General features: G+C 43.3%; 1 protein-coding gene across 1 annotated transcript; it reads right to left on the bottom strand.

Annotated features, from left to right (window-relative positions):
- Positions 1 to 253: 253 nt before the first annotated feature.
- polr1f (RNA polymerase I subunit F) lies at positions 254 to 18067 on the bottom strand. The gene is made up of 5 exons (XM_063042485.1): positions 17640 to 18067; positions 11355 to 11429; positions 10875 to 11016; positions 9940 to 10142; positions 254 to 7086 (listed from the first exon to the last, which is right to left on the bottom strand). Exons 1-5 carry the CDS (start codon positions 18065 to 18067, stop codon positions 6684 to 6686), a joined length of 1251 nt encoding a protein of 416 aa, XP_062898555.1. The 3' UTR covers positions 254 to 6683.
- Positions 18068 to 19230: the final 1163 nt, after the last annotated feature.

Raw genomic sequence — 19230 nt, 5'->3', positions numbered from 1 at the left:
GGAAGACAAAAGGTCCTGAACTTAATGTGAAATCCCACAGTCTTTTAAGCTAGAAACTAAGCCCGAGTAGGTTGAAAGTTATCATAAAATCATATACATACATGTTTGTGAGATTTTACAGATGAATTCCTTGCACAAGAAAGAGTTCAAATCCATGGTGCATCCTCCAATTAATTACATCAACTCTAAGGAATAAGACTCATAGTGGAAAAGATTATAAAACAATAATTTAATAGAGCTTTGGCTGCTATCCCCATTTGTGAGATTTTAGCTTAAATAACTTCGGAACATTTGCTGAGCTTGGAGTGTTGTTTCATACAATATAAACTAACTGCACAGTCAATTGTAATTCACAAATTTTACAAGCCAATATGATTCATCTCATTTAAACATTCTGTCCATGATGTATAGAGCAGAAAGCATCTTTGATTTGCAGATGTCCCACCTCTCACCACAACCCCAACAAATACTCCCCACTGTTCCACCGGCTCTTCTTAGGGCCGGTTATCCCTCTGCCCTGCAGATAACTACACGATCAAATTGATCTTAAGTTCAAATGTAATCCTTACAATTAAAGTTGCAATAACAAGCAGAATGGTGCTGTTTTACACTTTGCAGAGTTGCATATTCAAAGGACGTGTAGTTGTCTTTGGAAATAAGACTATCTCAAACCTTCCTGATGGCATGCAATCTTCAATACACAGTAATCTTTGCTACAGGCTGGTTGGGGGCTGGTGGTGGAGGAGCAAACAGGGGGAAGGTAGTTTGAACCAAAGAAATAGTTTGATTAATGTCCTGCCAAAGGGTTTCGACCCTGCTTAGTTCCTCCAGCATTTTGTGTGTGTTGGCTTGATTAATGATGGGTAAGAAGTGAAAATATTAAAAATATGAAATGCCCATCCACTCCTTGCTCTGACAGATGTGGAAGGGGGATGGGTAACTTCAAGAGTTGAGTTTCTGGTCGAAATCCGTTAAGGAGGGAAAGGGATTATCTTTAATGGTATTTCTGTTTTTAACTGTGCTATTGCAGACTTTCCAGGCCTTGGCAAATCAATCAGGTAAAAGGAAACAATAAAGGTTGGATGCAGCAAGAAACAGTTCTTCCCAGTTACAGCAAAAAGGTGTACGTTCTGCTAATCCCAACAGTCTTAACATTTTTCCAACTCTCCACCCACCACACCGAAGATTTTCCAGATCATTCCAGGTCCATCACTGAACATCCACTGTGATCACTGCCCACCTCTCCAACACCCCCTTTTCTGATTCCCCTTTCCATCTCCCCAAAGCCCAATAATGGTTCCTGAATTCCCATTGATCACTGATCTTCCTGGACCCTAACGTCCTGATAATTCTATCCCAACCCCTGATCACCTGTCTTCCATTTCCCTTTCTTCAATCTTCCAGAACCTCATAACCAATTATTTATTTAGCAATACTACACAGATGAGGCCCTTTGGACCTTCGAGTCACACCATCCCAGCAACTCCACAACCCCGATTAAATCTAACCCAATCAAGGAAATTTACAACACCCAACTATTATAGCCATTACATCTTTGGACTGTGGGAGGAAACTGCAGCACTTAGGGAAAACCCACACATTCCACAGAGACTCCTTACATAATAGTGCCAGAATTGAATTCCAAACTCCGGAATGCTTTGAGCTGTGATAGCATCACACTAACCACACTACCATTGCAATCGAATTATAATTCAATCAACCAAGAATTTCCCAACAGGTAGTAGACTGCCAGCCTTGGTAACACAGCCAAACCAATCAAAGATCCCTCCCACCTCAGACATTCTCACTTCTTTGCCCTCCCATTGGGCATTAGAATCAGAAGTCTGAAAGCACATATTTCCAGGAGGAAGGACAGCTTCTATCCTGCTTTCTTAAGACAATTGAATGGTTCCATTAGTATTACGAGTTGGATTGTCTTCTCAGCCTGCCTTGCAATGGTCTTGTACCTTATTATCTACCTACACTGCACTTTTTCTACAACTTTATCCTGCAATTTGTACTACCTCAATGCATAGTTGTAATGAAATGATCTAAATGGGCAGAATGCAAAACAACTCTTTCATTGTACCTCAGTTCAGGTAACAATAATGATCCACTTTACCAGGTTATTTATCTGTTTTTGGCTATAGTTTGTCATACGTTCTATTGGCTGGTACCACTTTGACAATAATTACATGTAATTATGTGGGTTCTTGTAAGCATTTAGTGTGAAATAAAAGCAGGAAATGCAGAAAAGCCTTGGTGGGTCAGGCAGCATCTGTGGGGAAGAGATAAGGTTAATGTTTCAGGCCCAAGATCTTCACCAGGACCAGAAGTGAAGTCTTCTGTACCAGAAACATAAAAAACAGCACCCCAAATCAGAAATTTGTAGTTGAGTTCATTAGTCTTGGTGTGTCTTACTCTATGTAACATTAAGGAACATCAAATTACTTATTTAGTGATACAATCACTGTCTAGGCTACTTCCAAGCCCCCCCCCGCCAAAAAAAAAACACAAAGTACAACGACTACATGTCTAGCTGCTGTTTTGTGGCTTGAAATGGGTGTTAGAAATCCACTTTCTATAATTTTGCAATATATATTTCAAACCATTTAAGATCATATTCAATAGCAGAAATAAATGTTTCTCCAGCTCCACAGGTTTCATCACCAGTAAGTTATAAGTTGGGGATCATCATTAAATCCAAATTCTCACTTGTCCAAATGCATGATCAGTAGCCTACGAGAGAAAGGCAGTGACTGAGCGCAAGTTAATGCTGGTGCATCTTCTTTCTGAACTATTGCTCCACCATGTGGCAAAAAGTAAAAATTACTTTAATATCTACAGTATTTCAATTCTAAATTCCCATGTTACCTTGTTGTGTGCTTATGTGTGAGCATTAATATCTGTACAGCAGACACCTATCTCCAGTCATCTCCAAATGCCTGCAAGAAAATAAATCTCAATGTATGTTGTAACATATATATTAACAGTAAATTTACTTTGAACATTAAAATTCTGGAGGAAGGAAGCAGAGTGTTAACTTTTCAGAGTGAGCCCCACCATGATGGAGGAGCAAGTTCAGCATCTCCTCCTAAAAAATGTGTTCATGTCCTTTTGGTTCACCCTAGGACTGAAGCTCAAAGCATCCATCCTAAACCTGGAAGCTTCAGATGAGACAAGGAGAACCTCTAGCTCGATCTCAAACTCCTGGTCCACATCCCAAAGGGAGATGAACTGATTCTTCTGGTGTCAGGGACACCACGGACAGTGTCTCACAGAAAATCCAGGAACAAAAGAACAAATCACAAACAAGAGAAAATCTGCAGATGCTGTAAATTCCAGTAACACACACAAAATGCTGGAAGAACTCAGCGTTTCGGCCCGAAATGTCGACTGTACTTTTTTCCATAGATGCTGCCTGGCCTGCTGAGTTCCTCCAGCATTCTGTGTGTTGAACGAAAGAATCAATGCTGGATAGAAAGGGTGCAGGAGGCTTAATAAATTCACCACAAGCCGTTACCTTAAGTAGCTCCTTAGGCACTGCAAAATCGTTGGTTCAAACACCATATCATATGGATAGGAGAATCATGATGTGTAACTAGCCTGTCAGTTTGTCTGATGCTGACTCTAAGTTGCCTCCTTATTTACCCATTGACTATGTACAGCTGGAGCAACTGCGACTGCATGTTCAACAGAAAACCCAATTTTGTAAATCACACCCTAATTAATCACTTGCCTCCAAACATTATGCTTTAGCCCTCCTCATCCATTTTTTTAAAATCATTACTAGCATATCAAATGTCATGCACATTTCACTGATACACCTACCTCTCTCTCATAAAAGGTACTACACAATCACCATTAGCAGTTGCTGATCTGTAGAGGGGAAATACATCTCAGGCAGAAGACTTACCTCCCAAAATTATTGCAGCCAACAATAAGACCACCAACAGAGCAGAGCTAAACTATTGATAGAAATATTGTCGTCATATAGAGAGCTGCTATTACAACTTTCGTCCAAACTTCCATAATTTAAAGTTGTAGATTATGTAAACCAGTTATCACTTATTGGAACTCCTTCCACCCCACTGCCCCCAATCTTATCCCAAGAGACATTCCGTTATAATTGCTCCTGGTAAGCATTTCTGGACCCATAAAACACCCTTCCCTAATGTTTCAAACTTCCCAGGATAAAAAGAACAAAATATTGCAAATATTGGAACCAAAGTTTGAGGACTGCATCTACATCCGAAAGTTGAGATTTAATGGATTAGCAGATATTTCGGAAATTGATAATGAGTACTGTAACAGAAAGCAATATAATTTTTTTAACCACTCAGAATTCAATCTGTGCTCATGGTTAAAAGCTTTATATATTGTTTCAACAATTTAAGGATCATGGGTTTATGTACTACAATAAATCTGACTTGGCTTCGTACTCAATGCAAATCACCTTCTTTTGTATTTCTCATTCCGTGTTTCCCTGCTCTCCATCTACATACAAACCTCAAAAGATTCCAATTGCTTTTCAATTTTCCATTACTTTACAGTGGATTCAAGTAAAGGATCTTGTTACTAATATATACTTACTGATACTGACACTCCTCAAGTTATGGGTATCATATTTGTCTCCATTCTGTCTGTTGGCAACCACCTGATTGTCAGTTCCTCACAGATCTTGCCTAATTTCATTAAGCACTATAGAATAATTGCCATAGTCTAAGGCAACAACATTCCACTGAAATAAAAGCCCAAAATCCTGCACTCAGTAGGCAGAGCAGTTTCAGTTTTGATTTTCATTAATCTTAAATATTTAACTCAACCAGGTCACCTACTCTGAACACTTGAGAAAAAAAATCCCAGTCATGTTAAAAAAAAACCCGGGATTTAGTTAGTTACTTGTGTCATGTATACAGCTCTGAAAAATAAAGTGATTCTGTGCATAATAGCTTAGTGGTAATTATGAGTCTCAGCAAAACAGCATCACTTAATGGACTTACTGTTAATGTATATAAGTCATCTCATGCATTTATATTTATTGTGCTTTTATTATGGTGTTATTTTAAATCTTAATTTTTTTTGTTGTCCTGCAATGGATCTGAGTAATAATGACGTATTCTCCTTTACACTTGTATACTGGAAATGACATTGAACAATCTTGAATCTTTAATTCACTCTTGCATTGGTCATTTCAATTGCTGTAATTTTTCCCCACAATTAACGACATAGAATATAGAACAGTACAGGAATAGGCCTTTCAGCCATGATGTCTGCGCCAATCAGGTATGAAATTAATCTAAACAAATTTGCTTATCCATATTCCTCCATTCCCTGTATTCAATATATTCAGTCCAATGTATTCAACTATGAGCAACATTGCTGCAAGTTCTGTTTCAGTCTTGTCTTAAAATCTCAGTACATATGGATGCAATCAACAGCAAATGAGGACAGGCCACAATATACATAACTCAATGATTTCACCGAACATGAAAGAGCATATATAAATAGAGCAAATAACAACACATAATTTCAACCAAGTGTTTAAAAGGACTTTAAAAATAGAGGAGAGAAAGAATTCTCACGTAAAAGTGATTAGAGGTGTAATGATGATTCCTTTGCTCACTGCAAAGACAAAGGTTAAAAAGATTTTCCTGGAATATTGAGATGCTGGAGAAAAACAGAATAATTAAACAGATTAATTAAATATTATTTGCAATAACATGTAGTAGGCTCAGAATGGTCAAAACTATTGGATGATACGTCAACAAACTTCAAATCATTTTTAAAGGGGAAGCTGTAAAATATGGATGATAAATTACTTGTTTTACAGATCATAGAGATAATTTAAGGCTACAATGAGGTACTTTTCGAACTTCACTCCAGTTGCAAACTAATATATTGTTTTCTTAATACTTGACTTTAAACTGGCAGTCAAAACTAAGTGTTTATTTGTAAGAGAAAAAATTACTGCAGTAAAAATATTACATAGGACAATCAATTTGTTTCAGCACAGCATTTTTACCTTGTACAAGTGAACAGTTTAACGATCAATGAAAATCAAATAACTGCTGCAAATCTGAAATAAAAAGTGACAGAATTAGACAGCATCTGTGTAGAGAAACAGAGTTAACATCTTTAAGGTCAAAGAATCAATCAGAACTGATGTTCCCTAGATGCTGCCTGACCTGCCAATTGCTTACAGCAATCTTTGTTTTTATTATGAACGAATGTCACTGATCTGCATGAAAATATGCAGATTTATTCAATTACCAACAAGGCATAGTTCCAATAAATTTATAAATAAATTGGGTTTCACTTGTTTGAAATCGTGAAACCAAATTTGATGCAAGATCACTGTTAAAGGATTAAATCACATTTCTCTGCAGATGCTGCAGAAAATATTTCCAGCATTGTCTCATTTCAGAATCACAGCAGTTAGCTTTTGTAATAGCAAGCAGATGTAATAATCAAGTGATATAAGCCCTTGCAAATGTTGACAAATATGCTAGAAAGGTAAATATGCAACTGCAAATCAAATAAAAAGTTGCAAATTATGTGAAATGACTATATAAACAGTGTTCAACCAAAACTCCTTTTTCTTCAGAATAAAATCACCTTCCTTCCGACATTTTCATTAAGGTGGGAAGCATCTCTGCAGCATTTTATAGCTATTAGTTTTCCTAATCATGTTTTCTTCTCTTTTTGCGTTTTAGTTCTTGTACACAATTGGTGGTATCTGATTCACTCTCAGAAAATTTTCTTTTCTTTTTAATTGGTTTGCTATATTTATGGCAATCACTGGCATCTCCTTCATGGATTTCTGTGTCTGTATTTGGTTCCTCAGTCCTTCGCTTTCTCTTTTTGGATTTACTGCCTAAAATCTCTTCAACATTTTCCATTTCATGTTTGGTAGGACTCCTATCCAACTCTGTGCAGCTCACAGTCTGCTTAGCTATCTCTTCACATTCTTCATCCTTCCATTTTTTCTTTTTCTTCTTTTTCTTCCCAGCTTTACCACCATCTTGTTCAACACAGTCCTCTTCCCGCAGTTCTTCAAAATCTGCACCATATGGTGCCTGCACACTAGGATTTAAAACAACAAATCACTTAAGTATAAATTAAATAGACAGAGACTAACATTTTTAAGTTTTTGATCACAAGTCAGTTATATGACAATATGAACACTCATCCAAGTTTTTGAAGTCTTATGGCCTGTGTTCCATAACTAGCACTCGATTCACTGCCGCAGATGTTCGATAGTCTGAATTTATGCCTAATTCTTTCCATCAGCAGTAATGATATCCATATGGTTAAACTGGTAACCAAGGGAGGCACCAACAAATTCAAAAGAGTAAGATTGAATCCATTCCGAATGTTGGATCCTGTTTGTTAGCATTCAGCTGAGAAAGTGGTGGGACAGAGCTGCTCTTGAAGCTCCAGACAATAGTTCAGCATTATTTCAGGGTGGTTAAGCTTCAATGCATTTGGATTTAAAGAACCAGCTGAGTTTTTTTTTTAGCAAAAGTATGGATCAATTTTTAATGATCAATATTTACATTTAATTTGTTTTTCTAACGTGGAATTAAATTCCTCAAATATTCATGGTGGGATCTGAATTTGTCTTTTCCTAAAGATCAGTTTTACACCAAAACTACTACGCCACTGAATTCTGGTTATCGGTTCTCATCAGTCATTAACAAGTGTAATATGCAGCTCATAACACAGTAATACATAAGTGTAATATGTATTACTCATCGCATCTTTATTACTTTGGATAATAGAGTGTATCCTAAATGTTTTTATAATCACAATCTCAGTGAGCAGAAAAGCTATTTGATACAGCATGGAACCAGCCCTTGGGGCCCCGACGAGCAGTACCACCTAGCACCCTGCCTATTTAACCCTAGCCTAATCACAGGACAATTTACAATTACCAAATTTACCTACTAAAGCAGTGGGTATGTGAACTGTGGGAGGAAACCACAGCACCTGGGAAGAACGTACAAACTTTCTTAGACGACACTGGAATTGAACTCCAAGCTGTAACAGCGTCGCACAAACTGCTACGCTACCGTGACACCCCCAATTAATTCTACATGACTGCTGCACTTACCTGTGCAACCAAACTAACCACTAAATATATGTACTCAAAATATCACCAAACATTTATTCAGAACTTAAGAGAGAAGGTGAACCTAACCGAGTATTTATTCAGAGACAACCGACCTCCTTTTTCATTTGTAGTGTGCCTAGCTGCACTCCAGAACTAACTGTATCTCAACCATGCTGTTCCAAAACAGTCACGACGCTAACATTTACCCAACAACATGGGAAAAACGCCGAGGTACATCCTATCTACAAAGAAAGCAAAATTAATCTGGCTAATTATCATCCAATCAGTCTACTCTCAGGTACTGGTAGTGATAAAGAATATTAAGGTGTACAAATCCTTGGGGCCTGCCCATTATCCTAATGTATTGTGGAAAGATAGGGGGAAAAAAACTGCGGGGCCTCCAGCATAGACAGCTGTGTCTTCAATAGCCATGGGTGAGGTACTGGAAGACTAGAGGAAGATTAATGTTGTGCCTTTATTCACTGAAGGGTGGAAGGACAACCCAGGGATCAACATCTGGTGAGCCTAACTTCACTGGTGGGAAGTTACTGGAAGAGATTCTGAGGTACAGGACCTACCAGCATTTAAAAAGGCAAGGACTGATTAGAGATAGTCAGCAGTTTTTTTTAAAGAACGTGGTGGCCAAGAAGATTGATGTCGGAAGAGCTGTAGACGTTTCCTACATAGTGTTAACAAGGTCCCACATGGTAAGCTGCCTGGAAAGGATATAGGGCAAGTTAGCCCATTGGAGACTGAATTGCCTTGATATTAGCAGTCAGAGAGGGGTAATGGAAGCTCATTATTCAGATTGCCAGGTGCTCTGTTGTTTGTCAAATACATTAACAATTTGAATAAGAATGTAAATGGCATGAGTTGTGGATGACATCAAAATTGGTGGTGTAGTGGACAGTAAGATTGTCTAAGGATCTAAGTCAATGAGAAATTGGGCCAAGGAACAGTGGATGGAATTTAATTTGGGCAAGTGCAAAATTCTGGATTTTGGGAAGTTAGATGAGGACAGACGTACACTGTAAATGGTTGGGTCTGCTGTTGAACAGAGACAACACATACATAGTTACTTGAAAGAGGCAACTCACTCAGTCAGGTGGTGAAGGCGGCACAAGGCACAAGTACTTGCCTTTATCAGACGGGGACTGAATGCAAGAGTGGGGACAGCATGTTACAGCTGTACAAGACTTCAGTGAGAAACAACACAGAACAGTGTGAGCAATTCTGCATGTGGTTTATCTAGAGGGTACAGAAAAGGTTCACAAAAGTGTTGCTGGAACTACAGGACTTGAAGAAAGACTAGATAGGCTGGGACTTTTTCCCCTGCTTGGAGGCTGAGAGATGATGATAGAGGTTTATAACATTATGAGGGGCACATAAGGAGGATGGATAGGGGAGTCTAAAACTAGAGGATATTCATTGAACACAAGAGGGACATAGGTTTTTCCTCACATGGTAGGTGGTCAGTAGATGGAATAAGCTGTCAAAGGAAGTGGTAGATGTGTACAATTATAATGTTTAAAAGTCATCTGGAAAGATTCATGGATAGGAAAGATTTAGAAGGATACAACCAAAGTAAGCAAATGGGACCAGCTCAAAAGGCTAGTTGGCATGGACGTTTAACTGAAGGACTTGTTTCCATATTATATAATTATCACTGAAAAGAAAAATAAGCCAACTAACTTGTCATGCAAAGAACTTTCAAACTCAGTGATTAACCCAAGTTAAAAGATCCTGATTTGGATTGAAACTCAAGTCAAAATTTAAATCTATTAGTACAGAATTGTCATTTGCCCATTTTTCCAGGCAGTTACCTTTTATCCAACCGCCCTCGAATGCACAGTACGCCAGCAGCATCAGCATCCAGTTGCACAACTTCAAACTCCAGAGTATCTCCTACTGTTACTTCAAAGCCTGGCCAGACTCCATTTGCATGATGTGGCTTGGGAATGGAAGCATTAAAACACCCATGCACCAGGCAGCCAATATGACTTGGAGCAATTTTATTCACCGTGCCCTGCAAAAGTTTGATGGACAATTAATCCTTTGTTGCTGTGGATGTTAAAAGTTTACAGATGACAACTACAATACCTTATCTTGAAATTCAAAAGTCAGATTAATGTACTGCAAACCCCATTATACAGGGATAAGTGAAGTAGTGTGTGACTTTAAGCAGCTTCTGAAACATTAAGTTTGACACTGGTCTAGCCTATCTGGTGAAAAGGGGTGGTTTCCCTGATCGCACAGCAATTTATCATTTTTTTTTGTTTTGCTTCAGACTATTCCAAGACAAGTGCATTCGCATTGACAAACTTCATCAAAATTCAATTGCAGATTAATTTCAATTTCCACTTAAGAAACTTCCCTTGGACCCTACTGCAAACTCCATACCATTGCCACCAATTCCACTCTGTTCCCCACCGAATCTCTCAGATAAAACAAGAATATTCACAATACTCACATTGTTTTCAACTCCAGGCTGGGCATCCAGTGACATAAACCTATTTGTACCATAACAATGCCAGCTACAGCCTTTCAGTAGCTAAAACCTTATTCCCATTGCTATCACCTCCTACCATATCCTCGTGACTTCTTCAGCATTAACTAATTTTCCACTCTGTTCTTAACATCTACTTTCTCAAGACCTACACATTTGTCCATTTCTAACATTCTTTTATCCACACCGTTTTTAAATATTCTTCTCTACATTTTTTCCTTCTAAAGCTTTTCTCAATACACTAGAACTTACCACCAGCTTTTGTCCAATGTTGGGCCTGAAGATAACAAAATCAGCTTCAATGTTGACATGTATATATCCTTGGTCATCAAAGATGTCACCTAACTCACCAATTAATCTGATCTTGTTGTATGCAACTGGGACACCCTGCAGACTAAAAGAAAGTGCTGGAGGTTACAAAATTATTCCCATGTAATTTGCTAGGAAGATCTTAATAAACAACAGCAAGTATTCAGATGTTCCAAAAAGATGACTGAATAAAAACTGTTTCAAGCTGAACAAGCAGCACCTTATTGTACAAAAAGATCTAAAGGAGATGCTGCTGGAAGCATTTTACATGCCTATTATAGTAAAACATAAAAGTTAAAGTGAAGATGCAGCACCTTAAACTAGAAACCATTTTTTTCTCCAATGATAATGCTCAACCAGCCTGAACTTGAAAAAATTAAAATAGAAAATCACAGTCTCAGTTTAAGCTTGCCCTCAGCTTACCCAGTATGAGTTTCACCAGTTTTAGCTGGGTCATCAAATATATCTTCCGGGACAAGGGAACAGCACTGGTGGGATCTGTGGAAGTAACCACAGGTCATGATGTTGTCACCATTGCAACTTCTTCTCTCCACCCCCCCAAAATAAAACATGTTTTTTCCCTCCCAAGAGGGCAGTCCTGATTCCCAGGCAAGTGCAGCACATGCTCTCTTTGCAGGATGAGGAAGAGCCACTGCAGATGAATCTGTAAAACCTGTAAATTGGCTTTATTTAGCAGAATTGACTCCCCTCTCAAGCAGGAGTACATGTACCTCTGATGTTTTCTGCTATGTGCAGTTAACCTGATATGGAATAGTTTGGCACTGTGCACATCCTCATCTACGAAGCCAGAGCTAATCACCAGTTAATCAGAGCTATGAATAATAAAATCATGCCATCAATTAATTTTATTTTTCTCTGCTTGCAGTTGTTCTATGTTCTATTGGGCACATAAATATGAGAAAGATGGAGGGATTGTGTAGATAGGAGGCATTTGAATTTGGGGTTTTTGATTTACTTTTTTTTTAATCGTTTCGGCACAGCATTGTAGGTCGAAGGGCCTGTTCTTGTGTCGTATTCTTCTATGGTTATTCAAGGTTCAGAAAAGATCAGAAATTGCACAAATGCATGGGACTTTAGCCCAAGACAATGGTCCTGCCTTCTAATTAACACTATGTACCAATTTTAGTATGTATTGCATCATTTGGCAATTTTGTGTCTGTATTTTTCACCTACAATTATCTGAGACAGGTCCATATTTGAATAAATGCAATGAAGTGGAAAAACAACAGCTGATTAAGGTACAGAGCAATGAACCTCCACTTAGTGATCTCAAAAAGCCCTCAAACACCATTATCAATGCAGAGCTTCCAAACTGGAGTCTATTTGGTAAAGCAAAGAATGCAACAGATGGCATATCCACAGGATGCCACAAACAGTGTCGGACCTATAATGGCAGGACACTAATGATAGGGACCCGGGAAAGCAGCCTGTTAAGGTGACTGGGTGGCGAAGAAGTCATTTAGCATGCTGACCTTCCTCACTCAGGCCATCAGGTTTAGTAGTAAGGGCATTAGGCTACAGTTATATAAAACACACTTAGAGTAATGTACAGGTGTCCCCTGCTTTTCGAACATTCCCTTTACGAAACCTCACTGTTACGAAAGACCTACATTAGTACCCTGCTTTCGCTTTCAGAAGGTGTTTTCACTGTTATGAAGAAAGGCAGCACGCAATAAAAAATCAGCACGCGAAAAAAGGCAGCGCGCGCCCCGTATTCGGAACGGCATTGCTGAAACACGTTGCATTGAGCAGCCATTAGCAAGAGGAGTTCTAAGGTGTCGGAAAAGCCTGAAAGAGTAAGGGTGTTACATGAAGAGCTGATGCAATTGAAAGAGGAAAGGATAACAATCGAAACCAAATGCAGAAAGTGAAGTAACTGCGTGAGATTTTCGCTGCAATGATAAAGTACGACTTTAATTTTGAAAGGGTATGTAGGTTTAGGGGATATTTGCAGAAAGGTTTGAGTGCTTACAAACAACTGTATGATAGAAAAATGCGCGAGGCTCAACAGTCAAGCAAGCCTTCCACATCAGTCACAGCAGACAACGAACCTCGAACTTCGACATCGAGGCGGGCAGTCATAGGAGAAGATGAGCTGCCTGCCCTGATTGACGATGAGATGACACCCCTGTGTCCCACCACCCGGGCCCCGGACAGATACTGTACCGATTCGCGAAGAACGCAGCGGTAGCCGGGAGGCACTCGGCACATCTTTAAGAAAAAAGCCGAAATAAACATGCTAATTAATAAGGTGCCGCCTAGCACGTAACTGTCGGCCCAGATCAGAAGCTTGTGAGAGATTTTCTGCCGAGAGCGCTTGCGTGAGATTTTCGCTACGGAGATCTGTGCAGGCAATTGTTGTAGAGAAGTATTTCTACTTTATATAGGCTGTGTATTTATCATATCATTCCTGCTTTTACTATATGTTACTGTTATTTTAGGTTTTATGTGTTACTTAGCATGATTTGGTAGGTTATTTTTGGGTCTGCGAACGCTCACAAAATTTTACCATATAAATAAATGGTAATTGCTTCTTCGCTTTACGACATTTCAGCTTATGAACCGTTTCATAGGAATGCTCTACCTACCGATGGCGGGGGAAACCTGTACTGCTTTGTTCATGCTTATAGGAAAGACAGCGGCAAACTGGAGTAGATGCAAAAGAGATTTATGGGGATGCTGCGTGGACTTGACGTTCTAAGTTATAGCAAGAGATTTGTCTGAGGGGTAATATTTAAGAAAAACAGAGGGCAGTGAGAAGAGGAGGTCAAAGTGGGAATAACCATAACATTTAAGAGACATTTGGATAGGGACATAGAAGGGAAGGGCTTCGAGAGTTATGGTCCAAACACAGGCAACTGGAGCTAGCTGTGGTCAGAGTGGACCAGTTGTGCTGAAGGGTCTGTTTCCGTACGATGTTACTCTTTGACTCCATAACAATAATCAGAGAACAGAGGCGGTGCAGAGGAGGTTGACAGGTTGATTTCAGAGATGATGGGGTTAGGCTATGAGCAGAGATTGAGTCACCTTCGGCCTCTTCTTCTCACTGCCCTCTCTTGTTTTAAAATGTTACCCCTTTGACAAGTCTCTTCCTGTAACTCCACGCAGCACCCCCATAAATCTCTTCGGCACCTTCTCCAGTTTGCCATTGTCAGAGAGATTGAGAGATTGATGGCACTTGCTGGTATTCAGAAGAATGAGAGGAGATTTTATAGAAACATATGAAAGGGATAGGTAAGATAAAAGGCAGGAAAGTAGTTTCCACTGATAGGTGAGACTAGAACGAGGTGACATAGCCTCAGGATTCAGGGGAGTAGATTTAGGACGGAGAAGAGGAGGAACTGCTTTTCCCAGAGAGCGGTGAGTCTGCGGAATTCTCTGCAATTGAAGCAGTGGAGGCTACCACAGTTAAACATATCTAAGACAAGGTTGGACAGATTTTTGCATAGTAGGGGAATTAAAGGTTATGGAGAAAAGTCAGGTAGGTTGAGATGAGTCCAGGGCCAGATCAGCCATGATCTTACTGAATGGCGGAGCAAGCTCAATGGGACAGGGCCTACTCCTGCTCCTATTTCTTGTTCTGATGAACCCCAAACTATAGCCCCACACTCAGATTACCAAAACTCCAGCATGCCAACTTCAAATCCCAGATCCTCACATCAACATTTGCACCTGGCCATGCATTCACATGGCCACCCAACTCCACAGATCCCAACCCTGCAAGCCCCAGATACAGGTGCTGTACCTAGGTGTTGCCAACTATACCTGTGCTCTGGCCTCACCCCATTCATACTATCAATAAACATCTCAATCTGCATCCCTGATTCCTGTCCCCACCTGATCAACCGGATCATCAACTCCATGTCACACCGTGACCCCAATATCCTGTCACCCTATCCTCATCCGAGTTCACTCTCCCTATCCCAATTCATTCTTTTCAAGATTCACCAGGATATTGCCTGGATTGAGGATTTTAATTCCAGTGAAAGGTTGGACAAAGTGTGCTTTTATTTTTCCTGGAGCAAAGGAGGCCAAGGGATGTCCTGATAGAAACAGGCAAAAAAAAACGAGTGGCATAGGTAGTCAGTTTTTTCCCCATGGCAAGGGTGTCAAAAACAAAAGGGCATAGCTTTAAAACAAGAAGTTGTAAAGGCAACCCTAACCCCCGCAGAAGAAGTGGGGAGACCTGGAGTTTGCTGACGGAGGAATTAGTGGAATCAGATACAATTATATTTAAGAGGTACTGAGACAGTCACTTGAATAGGCGAGGCATTGAAGGATATGGTTCTATTGAAGGCAAACGGGATGGCCCAGAAAGGCAAAACAGTTCAGCATGGATATGATTGTCAAAAGAGCCCGTCTCTGGGCCATACAACTGATTCTTTCCACATCCCCTAACTCTTCCCCCACCAATCGTCCTACAACCCCTTCGCCCCTCCTCCAGCTACCCCTTTCCCCTCACCCTGTCACCCCTTCATCCCCAGCTACCCCTTTCCCCTCACCATCACCCCTTCATCCCCAGCTACCCCTTTCCCCTCACCCCTTCATCCCCAGCTACCCCTTTCCCATCACCCCCTCTCCCCTTCATCCCCAGCTACACCTTTCCCCTCACCCACTCACCCCTTCATCCCCAGCTACCCCTTTCCCCTCACCCCATCACCCCTTCATCCCCAGCTACCCCTTTACCCTCACCGTCACCCCTTCATCCCCAGCTACTACTTTCCCCTCACCCTTTCATCCCCAGCTACCCCCTTCCCCTCAACGTCACTCCATCATCCCCAGCAACCCTTCCCCTCACCCCTTCATCCCCAGCTACCCCTTTCCCCTCACCCCATCACCCCTTCATCCCCAGCTACCTTTCCCCTGTCACCCCTTCATCCCCAGCTACCCCTTTCCCCTCACCCCTTCATCCCCAGCTACCCCTTTCTCATCACCCCCTCTCCCCTTCATCCCCAGCTACACCTTTCCCCTCACCCACTCACCCCTTCATCCCCAGCTACCCCTTTCCCCTCACCCCATCACCCCTTCATCCCCAGCTACCCCTTTACCCTCACCGTCACCCCTTCATCCCCAGCTACCCTTTCCCCTCACCCTTTCATCCCCAGCTACCCCCTTCCCCTCAACGTCACTCCATCATCCCCAGCAACCCTTCCCCTCACCCCTTCATCCCCAGCTACCCCTTTCCCCTCACCCCATCACCCCTTCATCCCCAGCTACCCCTTTCACTTCACCCCATCACCCCTTCATCCCCAGCTACCCCTTTCCCCTCACCCCCTCACCCCTTCATCCCCAGCTACCCTTCCCCTCACCATCACCCCATCATCCCCAGCTACCCTTCCCTTCACCCCTTCATCCCCAGCTACCCCTTCCCCTCACCGCTTCATCCCCAGCTACCTCTTTCCCCTCATCCCATCACCCCTTCATCCCCAGCTACCCCTTTCCCCTCACCCCTTCATCCCCAGTTACCCCTTTCCCCTCACCCCATCACCTCCAACTACCCCTTTCCCCTCACCCCTTCATCCCCAGCTACCCCTTTCCCCTCACCCCAACTACCCCTTCACTCACCCCATCACCCCACCTACCCCTTTCCCCTCACCCCATCACCCCCAGCTACCCCTTTATCCCCAGCTTCCCCTTTCCCCTCACCCCATCACCCCCAATTACCCCTTTCCCCTCACCCCATCACCCCTTCATCCCCAGCTACCCCTTTCCCCTCACCCCAACTACCCCTTTCCCCTCACCCCTTCATCCCCAGCTACCCCTTTCCCCTCACCCCATCATCCCCAGCTGCCCCTTTCCCCTCACCCCTTCATCCCCAGCTACCCCTTTCCCCTCACCCCAACTACCCCTTTCCCCTCACCCCTTCATCCCCAGCTACCCCTTTCCCCTCACCCCATCATCCCCAGCTGCCCCTTTCCCCTCATCCCATCATCCCCAGCTACCCTTCCCCTCACCCCTTCATCCACAGCTACCCCTTTCCCCTCACCCCATCACCCCCAACTACCCCATTCCCCTCACCCCATCACCCCCAACTACCCCATTCCCCTCACCCCATCACCCCCACCTACCCCTTTCCCCTCACCCCATCACCCCTTCATCCCCATCTACCCCCTTCCCCTCACCATCACCCCATCATCCCCAGCTACACTTCCCCTCACCCCTTCATCCCCAGCTACCCCTTTCCCCTCACCCCTGCATCCTCAGCTACCCCTTTCCCCTCACCCCTTCATCCCCAGCTACCCCTTTCCCCTCACCCCATCATCCCTTCATCCCCAGCTACCCCTTTCCCCTCACCCCTTCATCCCCAGCTACCTCTTTTCCCTCACCCCATCACCCCTTCATCCCCAGCTACCCTTCCCCTCACCCCTTCATCCCCAGCTACCCCTTCCCCTCACCCCATCACCCCTTCATCCCCAGCTACCTCTTTTCCCTCACCCCATCACCCCTTCATCCCCAGCTACCCTTCCCCTCAGCCCTTCATCCTCAGCTACCCTTTTTCCCCTCACCCCGTCACCCCTTCCCTCCTCCTCCAGCTACCCCTTTCCCCTCACCCCCAGTCACCCCTTCATCCCCAGCTACCCCTTCCCCTCACCCCGTCACCCCTTCATCCCCAGCCACGACCTTTCCCTCTCCCCCCCCCGACCACCCAGTTCTCCCCGCTTTCTAACTCCTTATACCCCTCCCCACCTCTCTGAGAAGCGGAACAGCTCGGTTTTGAGTTGGCGTTCGATGCCGCTCCGCTTGCGATTCAAGTAGAGCGGGCAGAGGGCGAGGTGTCGGCGGCAGGTGTCCAACATCAAACAGGAATGTGGGCTCTGGATGAGGGAACAGGCATCGGTGAAGGAAAGCGAAGCTCCAGATGCCAGCGACGGCGAGGCGGCCACAGCCGTGGTAGCCATGCCGTGGTAGCCATGCCGTGATGTACCGTAAATCCGAACAAGCAGCACGTTGTCGTAAAGTCTCCGGAACGGCTTCCGGTCTGGGTCGGCCGGCAGGTGGCGCTGCTGCGGTACCAGTTGGCCACGGCAGGTGGCGCTGCGGCACAGGTAGCGTTGGCTCCGCCCATTAGAGAAGGAAAGAGAGAATTGGTGCCAATTTCGGTATGCAGAAACCATCTCCGAATTAAGGGTGAAATGGAGAGAGCTGTTGTCGTTCAAAAAGGTAGTGAATCTTCAGAATTTTCAGTGGAGACTCAGCCACTGACTGCATCCGAAAGCACTTGATTTCCTTAATATTCAGATATCTACGGATGCAACACACAACGATATAAACACGAGAAATTCTGCAGATACTGGAAATCCAAAGCAACACACGCAAAATCCTGGAGGAACTCAGCAGGTCATACAGCATCTATGGAAATTAATAAACAGTCAAAGATTCAGAACCCTCTTCTTTGGGACTGGAACGAGGGGGGAAGATGCCAAACTAAGAAGATGGGGGGAAAGAAAGCTGGTAGGTGATAAGTGAAGCCAACTTGGGGGAGGGGGAATTAAGTAAAAATCTGAGGGTGACAAGTGGAAAAGGCAAGGCTGGAGAAGAAGGGATCTGATTGGAGAGGAGAGTGGACCATGGGAGAAAGGGAAGGAGGAGGGAAGGTGATAGGTGGGTGAGATTAGGGAAGAGGCCAAAGTGGGAAGAGGGGGAGGGGAGAAATTACCAAAAGTTGGAAACATCAATGTCCATGCCATCAGGTTGGAGGCTACCCAGACGGAATGTAAGGTGTTGCACCTCCAACCTGAGAGTAGCCTCATTGTGGCAGAAGAGGAGGCCATGGACGGACATGTCGGAATGGGAACAGGAATGCCACCAGGAAATTGCATTTTTTGTAGATGGAGCCCAGGTGCTCGACAAAGCAGTTTCCCAGTCAACATACATCAAAGTTGCTGGTGAACACAGCAGGCCAAGCAGCATCTGTAGGAAGAGGTGCAGTCGACGTTTCAGGCCGAGACCCTTCGTCAGGACTAACTGAAGGAAGAGTGAGTAAGGGATTTGAAAGTTGGAGGGGGAGGGGGAGATCCAAAATGATAGGAGAAGACAGGAGGGGGAGGGATAGAGCCGAGAGCTGGACAGGTGATAGGCAAAAGGGGATACGAGAGGATCATGGGACAGGAGGTCCAGGAAGAAAGACGGGGGGGGGGTGACCCAGAGGATGGGCAAGAGGTATATTCAGAGGGACAGAGGGAGAAAAAGGAGAGTGAGAGAAAGAATGTGTGCATAAAAATGAGTAACAGATGGGGTACGAGGGGGAGGTGGGGCCTTAGCGGAAGTTAGAGAAGTC

This window comes from Mobula hypostoma, chromosome 3, assembly GCF_963921235.1.
Source record: "Mobula hypostoma chromosome 3, sMobHyp1.1, whole genome shotgun sequence".
Taxonomy (NCBI): domain Eukaryota; kingdom Metazoa; phylum Chordata; class Chondrichthyes; order Myliobatiformes; family Myliobatidae; genus Mobula; species Mobula hypostoma.
Note: the sequence above shows the minus strand (reverse complement) of the source record. Positions and strands in the feature narration are given on the sequence as shown.

What these genes read in the sequence shown, in the direction of transcription:
- polr1f (XM_063042485.1), bottom strand. Translation starts at nt 18,067, where the DNA reads ATGGTTTCTGCATACCGAAATTGGCACCAATTCTCTCTTTCCTTCTCT. An exon ending in CTGTTCCGCTTCTCAGAGAG is followed by an intron (nt 11,430 to 17,639) that starts GTGGGGAGGGGT and finishes TTACTTCCACAG; the next exon opens with ATCCCACCAGTGCTGTTCCC. An exon ending in ACATTGGACAAAAGCTGGTG is followed by an intron (nt 10,143 to 10,874) that starts GTAAGTTCTAGT and finishes AAACTTTTGCAG; the next exon opens with GGCACGGTGAATAAAATTGC.